Source organism: Denticeps clupeoides, chromosome 17 (assembly GCF_900700375.1).
Source record: "Denticeps clupeoides chromosome 17, fDenClu1.1, whole genome shotgun sequence".
Taxonomy (NCBI): domain Eukaryota; kingdom Metazoa; phylum Chordata; class Actinopteri; order Clupeiformes; family Denticipitidae; genus Denticeps; species Denticeps clupeoides.
The window spans coordinates 760965-774085 of record NC_041723.1 but is presented as its reverse complement, the minus strand read 5'-3'; the positions used below and the strand labels follow the sequence as shown (position 1 = coordinate 774085).

Genomic DNA, 13121 nt, shown 5'->3' with positions numbered 1-13121 from the left:
CTTCAGAAACGAAGCCAACATTTAATTTATATTCAACAATAAATGCCGAGTAGACTGGTTCAGAAAGCATTTACTGTACTAAATAAATAACAGTGTGTGTGATCAGCAATATTATTATATTTTTAAAATGTAGGAACCTCACAAAACAGAGAAAAATTAAGCGTAATGAAAATGAAACTTGTGCTTTCAGACGTTTTTAAAGGCCAAATCAGTTGAATTATCCCGCCAGCTCCTCCGTGGAATAAAGTTCTGATATTTGCCATCTTGGGGACTCCTTGTTAGGGGCGTTCATATGTTCATAGGGGCTGAATGATGCTTTTCCTTCGTTACACGTCACATGACCTTTCACCTGCACTGCAGTAAAGGTGAACTCGTCTTTGTCTGCATGTCTCCGATTTCACACGAAAATGTTAGTAGTGATAGATATTATCAGAAATATTTAAATTGCATCTACTAGGCTTTTTATTCAGGTCATAAGTGTACTGAAATTACATTTTTATTCGCCTCTGACCTTCCTCGCAAATTTCCACGGATCATCACATCCTGAATTCAACGTCAGTACATCAGCTAACACAGAAGGTGACTTATTTTATTTTAAAAATACGGTTTCATTTAAGAATGAACCGAAATGAATGAACCCCAGAGCTGCGAGTGATGCAGGCCGCTGCTCTTCCTGTGACGGGCTAATTATCTGTGCATGTCGCCGTTTCCCCGCTCAGCCTGACAGCGCGAGCTTTTAATAAAACTCTGGCCTTTACCGGAGCCATCAGGCCCGCCTGTCGAAAACAGCTCATTCTGCCACCAAACTGACATGTCCACCGGCAAACAAATGACACTGTAATAATAAACCCGAAAACCTCCGTGCAGGCTCACAATTTCCTCCACCGGTTCAACCTAAACTCCGAAGCCTTAACGGGACACCCACTTAATGTTAAAGGTGCCCAGACCAGACCCCAAGGACAAAATGTTCATCTGCTGCCTGACATCCTACCCACAGAAATGATGAAATCACTTCACTAAATGTCCCTGATCAATAAAAAAAAAATTTAATAGGGGCCTGAAAACTGCATTTCAACGGATACCAGCAGTGGGGCAGTGGTGGCCTAGCGGTTAAGGAAGAGGCCCTGTAATCAGAAGGTTGCCGGTTCGAATTCCGATCCACAAAGGTGCCACTGAGGTGCCACTGAGCAAAGCACCGTCCCCACACACTGCTCCCCGGGCGCCTGTCATGGTGCCCACTGTTCACCAAGGGTGATGGTTAAATACAGAGGACACATTTCACTGTGTGCACCGTGTGCTGTGCTGCTGTGACAATCACTTCACTTTTCTTTTAGTATTTCGGTCCGGGCTCAGTTTTTATCAGGATCGGTCAGCAAACACTTGCTGCTTGAGAATTTGATTTGGTGATTGGTGAAAGTGTTTGGGATGTTGTAAATGCTGCTTGTAAATAATATGCTAATTCGATTTGCAATTCTCAGCCAGTGTTGTCAGGTGATTCGTTTTTTTAATTATCGCGAGAGAGAAGCGAAAATGAGAAACGCTCCTTTTTTTAAAAAATCTGTTCAGGCCCCATTATGCTCAATGTGCATATATTTTACATACATTTCTTATTTATTTAGGCTCAAAACCATTAAAGTACATTTCTTTCTTTTATTTGTTGGTGTATTTATTCATTCATTTCTGATCGATCATCAATTTCTTCACCCCCCGTCCCCGTGGTACTGAAAACAGTATTGAGGACCCTCCTTATTCTCGCTATCGGGTTTGAAACTTCGTAACATGGGCTTCCTGGATTTGTACCCACGACATTCTTGCTTGGTGATTTCCACTTCTGGTTTCCCATCACCACCCTCCTGCAGCATCTGCCTTCTCCTTGTGCAGCACGGGACTTCCCAAACCCCGATTCATGCGGTGGCTGCGTTAGAGCAGACAACAACGTGCGCAGACTTCTGACCCCCTGCGGTCCAGGCCACATCTCTTCTCGATGCCGTCTCGTGTTCTGCACCGAAACCGCGCAGGAAGTCTGCTTTTCATTACACACCGTCTGCGCGGTGGCCCGGCCCGAGCTTCTGCTGGCCTCCAGAAGCAGGTCCTCAGCCCATCCAGCTCCCAGCATGAAAGCCACGCAGGCCAATGATTAAAGGAACCCAGCCTGACGACGGTGAAGAGCAGATGAAACCAAAACCTATTAAAGCACAAAAAAGGAAAAGAACGCACTTCAAAAAGTTTGGCCTTTTTTAGAAAACCGGCCATAAATCGAACTCCGAGTAATGGCCGGTGGTTCATCCGGACTGAGTCGAGATCTCCAGCAACGAGGACGCCGACTGGCACGTGCTCTCTGGCAGAAATAAAACCGAGTGACGAAGTGCAGGAACATGGTATAACCGCTGCAGAGGACGCTTCTGGGGATCGTCTCTGTTGTTTGCGGGTTCAAGAATGGGCATCCGTAATATGGTTCCATTGACAAAACAGGCTCCAGGGAAGATCTTATTAAGATTAAGTCTTCATTTTCCACCCCACAGAAGCACAGGCTTCTGAAATTTACTGCGACAGTAGTTTAGGCTAAGTTAGCAAATTGGGATTTTATCCGCAAAAGAAAGTTCCTGGCTCAGACAGGCCTGGCTTCCTGAACAGGAAATAGGGCTTTAAACACAGAATTCAGAAAAAAAACCCATTAAATGCTCAACTAGGTTTAAACGTAGCTACGGAATTTTTCCCCTTAACGTTGAACAACTTTCCAGATCCTAAATCAAGCAGTGGCATCTTCCGGTCCATAGGACATGGCAGGAATTTATATGCTAATGAATACGTTTTAATAGTCATTGATTAAATCAATGCACCCCAAACTATAACACATACAGCATGGGCTTTATAATAACAGAATACAAATGTTACAAAGTGTATTTATAGTGTATTTATTAATTGTTTAAGTGCACGTATCGCTTTATGCTTTGTGAATAATTTTATCAGTGGGGTATCGAGATGAACGAAAGAATAAAACTCTTTCACTCCACGCAGCTTTGCATTTGCATGCAGCGACTGGACGGACAAAAATTGGAATGTGGACGCCAGCCAGGTCATTTTGACAGGCCGGTGAATGCAAGTCGGCGAACTGATGGGAAATGGCACTCACGCCGCAGCCAGTCTGCCAACTTCCCCTCCAGTTCCCATGCAGACGCCTCCCCGCTCATCCCGGGTCCGAGCAGCTATTTTAAACTGTAGAGGACACGTCCCGCCATGCTGTGCGCTTGGCTCCGGACTGAAGAGGCACTTTGGGAGCGTGACATGTTGCCACTTAGAGGGGGATGACATCAGTGTGAAAAGCTCCGAATCCAAACAGGACGAACACGAGGTGGCCGCCCGGGGTCCAAATCCTCCATTTGGTCTGCAGATGTGGGCGAAATCAGATTAAACTAATTGAGACTCATCTGAAATGGAAATTATAAAAAGAATAGCTCAGGCTCCTTGGCCCCCGATTGGCTCGTTTTTTTAAAAAGGCGATTTGTTTGCCGTGCACACCGCGGCGTTGCGTAGCAACAAAGGGATTAGACCTCTTGAATAAATTACCGAAAATGAAAATGAACTGCACGTTGTGTTTCTGTGGCTGACGAGCATTTAATAAAAAGCAACAAGGCCCTCCAGGCATGTTGTACACCGTGAACGTGTCAGATGAAGTGGCCGGACATCGTATTTTAATAGCCCGGCCGTAATTATGCGGGAAATTATCATCATCCCAGTCTCCGGTATCGGCGGGTAAACGCTGAAATCCGGGAAGCACCGAGCCTGCGGACCCGCCAGCTCGTGTTGGAGAGAGAATTTGCACTCGGCGGTAAAAGGAAATTTCCAGACACACCCCGATCGGCCCGGCATTGTCCCACTCCGACCCAAAAGCCACTTCATCTGCCCCATTCATCCATTATTGAAAGAGGAACGCCATTTGGGGGCCAGCCAGGGCGTATGTATAATGCATTCATCCAGATATAGCACATGTGGCGACATCGGACCGTGTCACCGGCTTTTCCCCAACTCTGATCAATAGTGCATTTTCCCTGATTTCCCGCCACCGTCCGACCAATCAGCCACCGGCCCTCATTACTAGCCGGGAAAAGTTGGATCGAACGAGCACTGATGCCGAAGCGCCCTCATTGTGCTGATTTACTGCGAAACTTCCCGCCAACGGCGGCCTTCAGAGCGGCCGCTCAGGACCAGACGCCGTCGCCGTACTTAATTAAAGCAGATAACGCCTCCACCAGATGCTGCTCCCACCAGGATCTCGGCAGGCCCAGCGCCGGTGGGAGCGCAGATTACAGACATGTTTATCTCTGAATCAACACCGAGAGAACCACAGGAGCGCATGAATCAAAACCCCGGTGCTCGTCCAAACCGCGGTTTTATTACCTTCGTTCGCTCCCCAAACTTCTCGCTTTAAACACGACCTCAGCCACTGAAAACGAGTCCCCGCGCTCGCCATACGAGCTCAAAATCACAGGGACAGATTTTAATAAAGAATTATACCATTTTAGTGTATGAGCGACGGATCCTGCAGTCAATCTACACGTCACCGTGGACTAGGGGTGTTGAAAAGAATCTTTAATGTATCATGAATCTATGAATCCATAATTTAAAGCTCCCATGCCATGAACATTTTTTTTGCTTTTATATCGGTCATGTTGGTCCCCTAATTCTGTATCTGATGTCTCTTGGTGCAGATTTACAGCCACGTTGATCCAGTCCCACGATTTAAATGCTACTGAGGAGGAGAGAGGCGGGACGAGGAGGAGAGCGGCCAATAGAAGCTGAGCGTCATGAAACACCATCCACCAACCACAATGTTTGGTGCAGACAGGAAGTCGTGTCGCGTTTTTCCAAAAAAAATAAAAATAAAAAAAATAACCCGCTGGTGTTTCAGACTCTCACGTGCCGGAACAAAAAAAAATACATTTGTGCTCATTTTTACATCCAAACACCGAGCGACTGCGATGCCTCACACGTTTGGGAGCCACAGCGCTCGGTGGAGATCATGTCTGGGTGGAAAAAGCATGAGAAACGGGAGGTAACCTTTCCCCTTATGACATCATAAGGGGACAAATTCCAGATCCGACCGCTCTCTGAACGGCGAAGCAGAACGACCAAAACACTCTTTTCACCGACCGCCATTTCTAGCCACTGCAGGACCGTAGACAGGCTCGGGGACTCGTATTAATCTTAAATCATTTCACAAAATCAGTTTTTCAAGATACAGGACCTTTAAAGCTTGTCGCCATTTCTGTGGAAAGAAAACGTTGCATAGAAAACCGATTAATCATAATCGTGAGACCAGTGAAGCTTCACACGTCTACCAAGAACGTATTTAGATCAGAATCATCGCCCCCAAAATCTACAAACATTACACAGTCTCCCCATGAACAGCGCCAGCGGAGAAAACAGCGGTGAAACTCCTTTTGGTTCCTGAATCACAGCTCTTGTCACTCAGGCCGTGCGGTGAGCGAGTAACACTAATGGCAAATAACAGAGAGCGATTGGGAGCAGCCGGTGGTCCGGGGAAAAACAGCACGGCGCTACCTGTCCGTTTAAAGACGGTTGCACGGGATAGGGAAGGGTCACACCCAATTTTCCCAACGCTATGTGATGCCGGGCCAAAGTCAGCCCACGTCGTCGGTGGCAACAGGAGTGGCGGCCTCTCCGCTTTTCCGCGAAGGTCGAGGCAGCGGCCGAAAGAACGTGACGCCAGCTCCAGTTTCGCCCCCAAACCCATCCACTCAGAGAAGAAAGGCCCCGAGGGGCTCGATTGGGTTACTGGAGCAGCATCAGCGTGCACTTTCCCTCTAACTGCAGCCATGTGATGGAAGTCTGGGGTGGTGAGCAGCACATCTGAATTTGGGTTTTCACTTCCTTCGGTACGAGTCTACTGCTGAGAGAAATGCTGGTGTCAACGGATGAATTGAAACCAAAGCAATGCATTATTCTTTACGATACTCACACGAATCCAGACCAGAGCGCTTTAACATCCAACCACACGAAAACTGTCCAGAAAAAACAAACTTACGAGGAGTCACCAAGTCCAAGATCAGGACCCGAAGCCAGAGCCCAGAGTATCATGTTCTCTGTTGTCTTCATGACGATTGACTTTAAAAGACTTCCAGGAATAATATGGAGATATGATCATTCGAGAAGAAAACCAAAATTGCAGTAGCAGCTTCTTCATTAAACGTGGCCAGAAATAGGAGACATGTGAATCATCAGATCAGCTCCGAACCCTGGGATCTGCTAACGTGGAATGAGACCTTCGGTCCCAGCGATGCGCCTCGCTCATTTCGCCGACACTTGGTATATTCTAAATACGAAAACCGCGTCGACCTCAACAATAACAGAACGCCAGATATCGGACACTTTTGGTTTAACTACGGAGTCCACTGGTATGAAGTGTCATGCTATCATTCGCCGAGTCTGCAAATAATTCACTTCCTTCAGGGAAAGAAAATGGTACAGAGAGGTATTTTCTGCATCATTTTCGTGCCGGCAAGCCCAGAGTTTCTTAATCGCCTGACGTTCCATAGCTAGATTTGCTGTCTTCTGGACAAAGTGCATCCTAAACGACTCGTCACTCCCCAATCACGACCCGTTCCAACCGCTGCCATCAGGCAACCCGGGACAAACAGACTAAACAGCACTGGACCACATTTACATTTACATTTCTGGCATTTACCAGACGCCCTTATCCAGAGCGACTTACAATCAGTAGTTACAGGGACAGTCCCCCCCTGGAGACACTCAGGGTTAAGTGTCTTGCTCAGGGACACAATGGTAGTAAGTGGGGTTTGAGCCTGGGTCTTCTGGTTCGTAGACGAGTGTGTTACCCTCTAGGCTACTACCACATTCTACACTACCTAGTTACCCACTAGTCTACTACCACCCTCTATACTACCTAGTTACACACTAGGCCACTACCGCCCTCTATACTGCCTAGTTACCCACTAGGCCACCACCGCCCTCTATACTACCTAGTTACCCACTAGGCCACTACCGCCCTCTATACTGCCTAGTTACCCACTAGGCCACCACCGCCCTCTATACTACCTAGTTACCCACTAGGCCACTACCGCCCTCTATACTGCCTAGTTACCCACTAGTCTACTACCACCCTCGATACTACCTAGTTACCCACTAGGCCACTACCGCCCTCTATACTACCTAGTTACCCACTAGGCCACCACCGCCCTCTATACTACCTAGTTACCCACTAGGCCACTACCGCCCTCTATACTGCCTAGTTACCCACTAGGCCACTACCACCTATTTCATGTGCCTTAATTCAGTCTTTTTACTGATAGTGTGATATATTTTCATGATATATCATGTTAGTATTTACGCTAGCTTCTCTTTTTATAACTCTCCATTTACAGAGATCTGCACTTAATTTCATTGCACTTGTTACAATTACAATAAAGATATTCTTACAATAAAAAAAAGTATAAAATTCCTTATTATACTATAGTTTAGATTCTTCTTATCATATTTCACGTGAAGAGTTTTCCTGGATACTGGTACTGAGTTAGAAATCTTGTAGCTACATGATTGCAATTCCACGGTTTCTGGTTTAGTTCCTAAATAATCAACTTTCACTGAAACATGTAAAAGTTCTGAGTTAGATGTTGTACCCACACAACGCATGCCGCCTCCTTTCCTGGAGAGATCCTTCACTCAGGCACGTACGTTCAGAAAGACAAAGCCCGATTGGCTGTGACAAGTTGGTACACAAAGCCGGCGCAGCTTTTCACTGCCACTCTTTCGCCAAAAAGCCGCTTCTGAGCCAACGGGCGGCCCAGGCGAGCCCCCGCTTCCCCCGTCTGTGAGCGCTAATGGCCTTCACAGGCGCAGGCAGAAGAATAGGAGGACCACACAGCGCCGCACAATGCACAAAAGAGCTCAGCCCGGTCAGCCCGTGTCACCGGGAGCGGGGCCGGCGTTCCAATCGGGGGGCTCGTTTCATAAAAGGAGGGAACTATAGCATCCTTGTTCCATATTGGCAACGGCGGCGCGGCGCCCTAACGGACGGGATCGCTCCGCTCGTACACAAAGCCTGCTGTTAATCCCATTAAACCGAAAGGAGGCGAGGCCGCGAGCTCGGGCCGGGATGCGGCACTTGACCCGCCGCTGCCTTCGGCGCAGCGACGCAGACACCTGTCCCAACGCGTCCCCCCCCAAACGCAACTCGCCAGGCGGCCCGTGCAATTTAAAACCGACAGATTGCGGATTCCCCGTAGCCATAATCCAGGAAAGATTGGAGGTTTACTGGTGAAACGCGGGGGGTCCCGCCCCCACATGCGTGCAGACAGACTCGGACCCGTTTCCAGTGCGGACGGGATTAGTTCTGGTTTTAATTAAATACTTTGTGAAGTGACGAGGCTCCAAGTCGGGGGTGGATTAATACGACTAATAATGATGGATAACGGCCCCCTGTATCTCTTCACCGAGAACCTGACTGGCGGGTACGGCGGGGAGCCGCGATGCAGCCAGGCCTGGAGGGGACCCGGTCCAATCACACGTAGCCGCAGCCCACCCTATCGATAACGCAGCAGCCGTCCATCTTCTCGTTGTCTCGGGATTCCAGGGACACACTCCCGGGCCCAGTTCTCCACGCGTTCACGAATGTCGTACGGTAAAGAATGACGATGGTAAAGAAGCAAGGAAAGGATGAAAAAAACAACACTTTCAGGCCCATCGTAAAGAATTTCTGTCTAGACGCCATCTGGAGTAGAAGCACTCGCGGATCTTCGTAATTAAGCTCTCGCCGGGGACATGCAAATGACAAGCGAGCTTAACCGTCACCTTTACTTAAAGTTACAAGTTTCCAGGCGTAACGAGTCGCTTGCAACGTGCGGAATCTCTGGGAATTCTGTAAAACATTCCACAGAAAGGCCGATTAAAGAAGCACACAAACTCGCTCTCATACAATCACCGGACTATTTTATGTTGCGTAATTCATGTTATCGTATAATTGGATAATTGCACAGCGATTGTATAATGGATTGTTTCACGGCCATTAGGGAGCTGGGAAAGTTCCACCACCGCGCCCTGCCGGGGGTGACGGCGGGGAGGGGTCTTTAGGAGTGCTGACAGGCGCCCACTAACGGGACCGGTGACCCGGAAACCATGTCAGCGGGCGCCGAACTGAGACGTGCCGGTACCAGACCGGGCAGGGCGGGGCACACGCATCTGCTGGTCAGGGGTCACGCTGGCCGCTTTGTTCAAAATCGATGGGGCTAAGGGGGGCTTTGGGAGAGGTGACCCCCCAGGAAAAGAAATAGCGGGCCGAAGCAGGCTGACATTTTCAAGCTCCGCTGCAACGGACCAGGCTGACGTGAGTAAGATCAGTCGAAAGGAATCGTACGTCTCTGAAAATGCCATTTTCATCCGACTTGGACGCCGGCCGCGCCTTGATTTCAAGCAGAATGTTAACTGTATTTATAGCAGCGGGACATAAGAGCAGAACTATGGTACAACTTCAGCTCCTCTGTCTCCTCGAAGGCAGCAAAGGCTCGTCGGCCCGCGAGACCACAGCAATGTGGCTCGCTATAGATAGAGGCGAACCGCCACCATCGATCATGTCACAACGTCCCTGCCCGCCACGTTCACGGCGACACCCCACAATTCCGTAATCTGAGGTGACTCCGGAGGGGCCAAAATGTTGCTCCGAGGCGGATACGGTACCAAGCGTCGTCAACTCGAATTAAAGGAGAAAGCGCTCCGCCCGGCGGGCGGGAATATCCGAGTAACAGCTAGCTAAAATTTCTTGCAGCGATTACGGCCTTTCATTCCTTCACGACGTTATATAACGGAGACTGCATAATTCATCCCTGTCCTAATCACTACACTACATAGTAATAGGCATCAATACCACTTTATATTCTTTATAACAGGGTGGTAGTAGCCTAGTGGGTAACACCAAGTCCCAGGTTTGTACCCATCTTACTACCATCGTGTCCCTGAGCAAGACCCTTAACCCTGAGTGTCTCCAGGGGGGGACTGTCCCTGTAACTACTGATTGTAAGTCGCTCTGGATAAGGGCGTCTGGTAAATGCTGTGAATGTAAATGTTAAAGGCGCGCTGACCCGGTCACAGAACAGGCCAGACATGATTCAATGTGAAATTACTGTATATTATACCGCATTTACATAATATATTTATAATATATAATATTTAATACCCATTTTCATTGATGCTGAACCCACAATGCAAACATTTATAAAATGGCTGCGTGGGAGTCAGTTGCCGGTACCTACACCGACACTGAGAGTAAAATGTCCTGGTTTCAGCCGTACAAGAGCACGTGCGGTGATCATCTGAAAAATCATAAATCAGGCCGACGTTACCCCCGCACCAGGTTCGGCACAGGAGGGCGTCCATAAGGGACGATGTCTCTAACGCTCCAGATTTTGGAAGCGGAGACGCAAGCCACCCGTCTGATGCGGCGGCGTCACACTTTAGTGGCATAATGGGAACGCCACGCGACGGGCCGCTCCCAGGGGATGCTGGGAGTCCAGGGGGGAGCGAGGGCGAGAGACATCTCATTAGTCGACTTCCAGGACGGCCGATACGGCTTCATTTTCACACCACGATGCACGAGGACGATATAAAGTCAATAATCAGATTACGCCACGTCACGATGATGCATTACAAGTACATCACCAGATCCATCCGGAGGGATACCCGGACCTGCCCCCTTGTGGTCTCCAAAAGCTACTACACTAGAAGACAAAATAACGAGACGATCGTTAACAGCCATGTCTAATTAATTGTATTAATGATTGAAATCAATAAATCTAGAACGTCCTCTCAAGAAGATCACAGTTCAGCCAGAACTGTGCAGCGCTTCGTCCCCTTTGTTCATCCCTAGTTGTACCAGCAAGAAATAATACTCAGTAATGACACGGTATGTAATTATTACTGCGTGGTGTAATTTACTCTATTCCACTTCGTGCACAGCGGCGGACATAATAAACCCCATCCAGCGGCGGTGCGACCCCGGGACGCCGGAGCAGGTGAGAACGCTCCGTCCGGCGTCTGTGTTCTATCATTTGCTGCCTTCTGTTTGTATCTGCAGAGACATAAATATTTGAGCAAAGGCGGGAAAAAAAAATTGTCTTTCTGAACCAAACACCCTTATCTGATCCCGCGGGTGGATGTTGAAACCGGGACGTCCCTCGCCGGGCCGGACGCTGGCTCCCAAATTAAAAAAGGCCACACGACATCTCAGATAAAAACCTTTTTACAGGTTTTACGGTTTTACGGCCCTTCGCTGCAGAAACGACTGCAGGAGGCAGCAGCCGAAACGTATTATTACGCCGAGGACCGGCCGCGGCAATAAAGTCGGGCGAGGGGTCAGGGTCCACACGTCAGGGCCGACTGTCCTCCTGTCCCCCCAGACGAAAAAGGCTTCGCCTCCCAACAACAACTCTTCATAATCGCAATTAATCGACCTCCGCGGCACAGAAACTTGTGTGGTCTGAACAAAGGACGGCGCGCTGAATTAAATACTAAACCCGGGTTCGAACCCCGCTTATTATCATTGTGTCCCTGAGCAGGACACTTAACCCTGAGTGTCTCCAGGGGGGACTGTCCCTGTAACTACTGATTGTAAGTCGCTCTGGATAAGGGCGTCTGGTTAATGCTGTAAATGTAAAATGTAAAATATAAATGTAAATGTAAAATGTAAATGTCAATATAAATGTAAATGTTTTCCCTCGGATTGCGGACCGACCACATCAGAATTCAAACCGACCGAGAGTCCCGGTGACCTCTGACCCGGCCACCTGCTCCTAAGTGAAGCGTTACGTACGAGATCCGGAGTCGACGCGTCGATATATCGGCGGGTCGATTTAAAAGACAGGTACCTGTCGTCGTAGCAGAAGTCGGCGCCCAGCGTGTTGGCGTACAGCAGCAGAGCCACGGCGGCGCACAGCGGCTCCTCGACCATCTCTCCCCGCCGAACGGGAGCTGCCGGAGCGCCTCGGTCCGCGCTTCCTCTCCCCTTCGGCCGGCCTTTAACCCATCTCCGGCGCGGCCGGTCCTCGTCGGTGCTCGTCGGTCCTCGTCCGTCCTCCCGCGGCGCCGCGGACGCGCGTACTGGAGCCGGCGGCTCTCGGAGCGGCGCGGCGCCGCGGCGCGCATGCGCAGAGCCGCTCCTCCCCGCCTGCGCGCCGCCGATTTCGGCTTTTTCTCCCCCCCCCCCCCTCCGATCGCACGAATTCCGGATTTATAGATGGAAACGTCGAGCTGGTGGCTTTGTAGGAGCACGCTGTGCACACACACACACACACACACACACACACGCCGTGCAAACTGCGCGCCAACGCAACAACGCCCACCGCCGGATCCACCGCGCCAGTTCTACAACTCGGACTTTACTCTCGCGTCGTTTTCTGAACACCGTGGCCGCCGTGGGCAGAGTAGGTGGTACATCACAACACCACATACGTCCCACAGTCGTGAAGATTAATCGTAATCGCAAAACCTGTGAATAACTCTTATACAATAACTTCCACAACACACAAAGAAGATTAAAAAAAAAAATCTAATGCATCTAAATGAAATCTGTGAAAAACTACTGACATGGTTTGTCATCGCCCTTTAAAATTAAATCAGTACCATTAACTAAAATTAAGTAAAGAAAAGGAGTATTGACCAAGTAATAATAATATTGCACCTGAGATATTGCAAATATTGCATCTGGAATAGAACAACATATGATATTGATGTTTTACCACCTGGTTATAACACGCATGCTATTGCACAAGCAGACTCTTGCACATCATAGCAACTAGGGAACATGGCCAGAGAGATTATAATAATAATCAATAATACGTGAGTGTATTCTAGGCATGGAGCCTAGGAGTAGCGTACGGTTCGGTCCATTTCCACTTCGACTCGTTTCACTTTGTGCCGCTTTTACTCGGCTGACTTTGGCTCCGCTGGCCTCATCTTTTGGTGCATACAGCACCGTCGTGTCTAATCCAGGTTTAATCTGTCCTTAATCCACGCGTTGCGCAACGCTTTAAAATTAGGCCTCCAAAGCCTAATAGAGCGGAGCAACCGGCAGACTAGACAAAGCTTTTTGTTTC

The 13121-nt window shown here is 48.9% G+C and overlaps 1 protein-coding gene across 2 annotated transcripts in view; it reads right to left on the bottom strand.

The window, feature by feature from the left end:
• tmtc2b (transmembrane O-mannosyltransferase targeting cadherins 2b) overlaps positions 1–12147 on the bottom strand; it is a 96696-nt gene extending 84549 nt beyond the window's left edge. For both annotated transcript variants that reach the window (XR_003742835.1, XM_028957554.1), the window contains exon 1: positions 11895–12147. Coding sequence is in view for 1 of the 2 variants with exons in the window: in XM_028957554.1 (XP_028813387.1) it covers positions 11895–11977 (83 nt within the window). In the remaining variant the exon portion in view is untranslated. The remainder of the gene's footprint in view (positions 1–11894) is intronic.
• Positions 12148–13121: the final 974 nt, after the last annotated feature.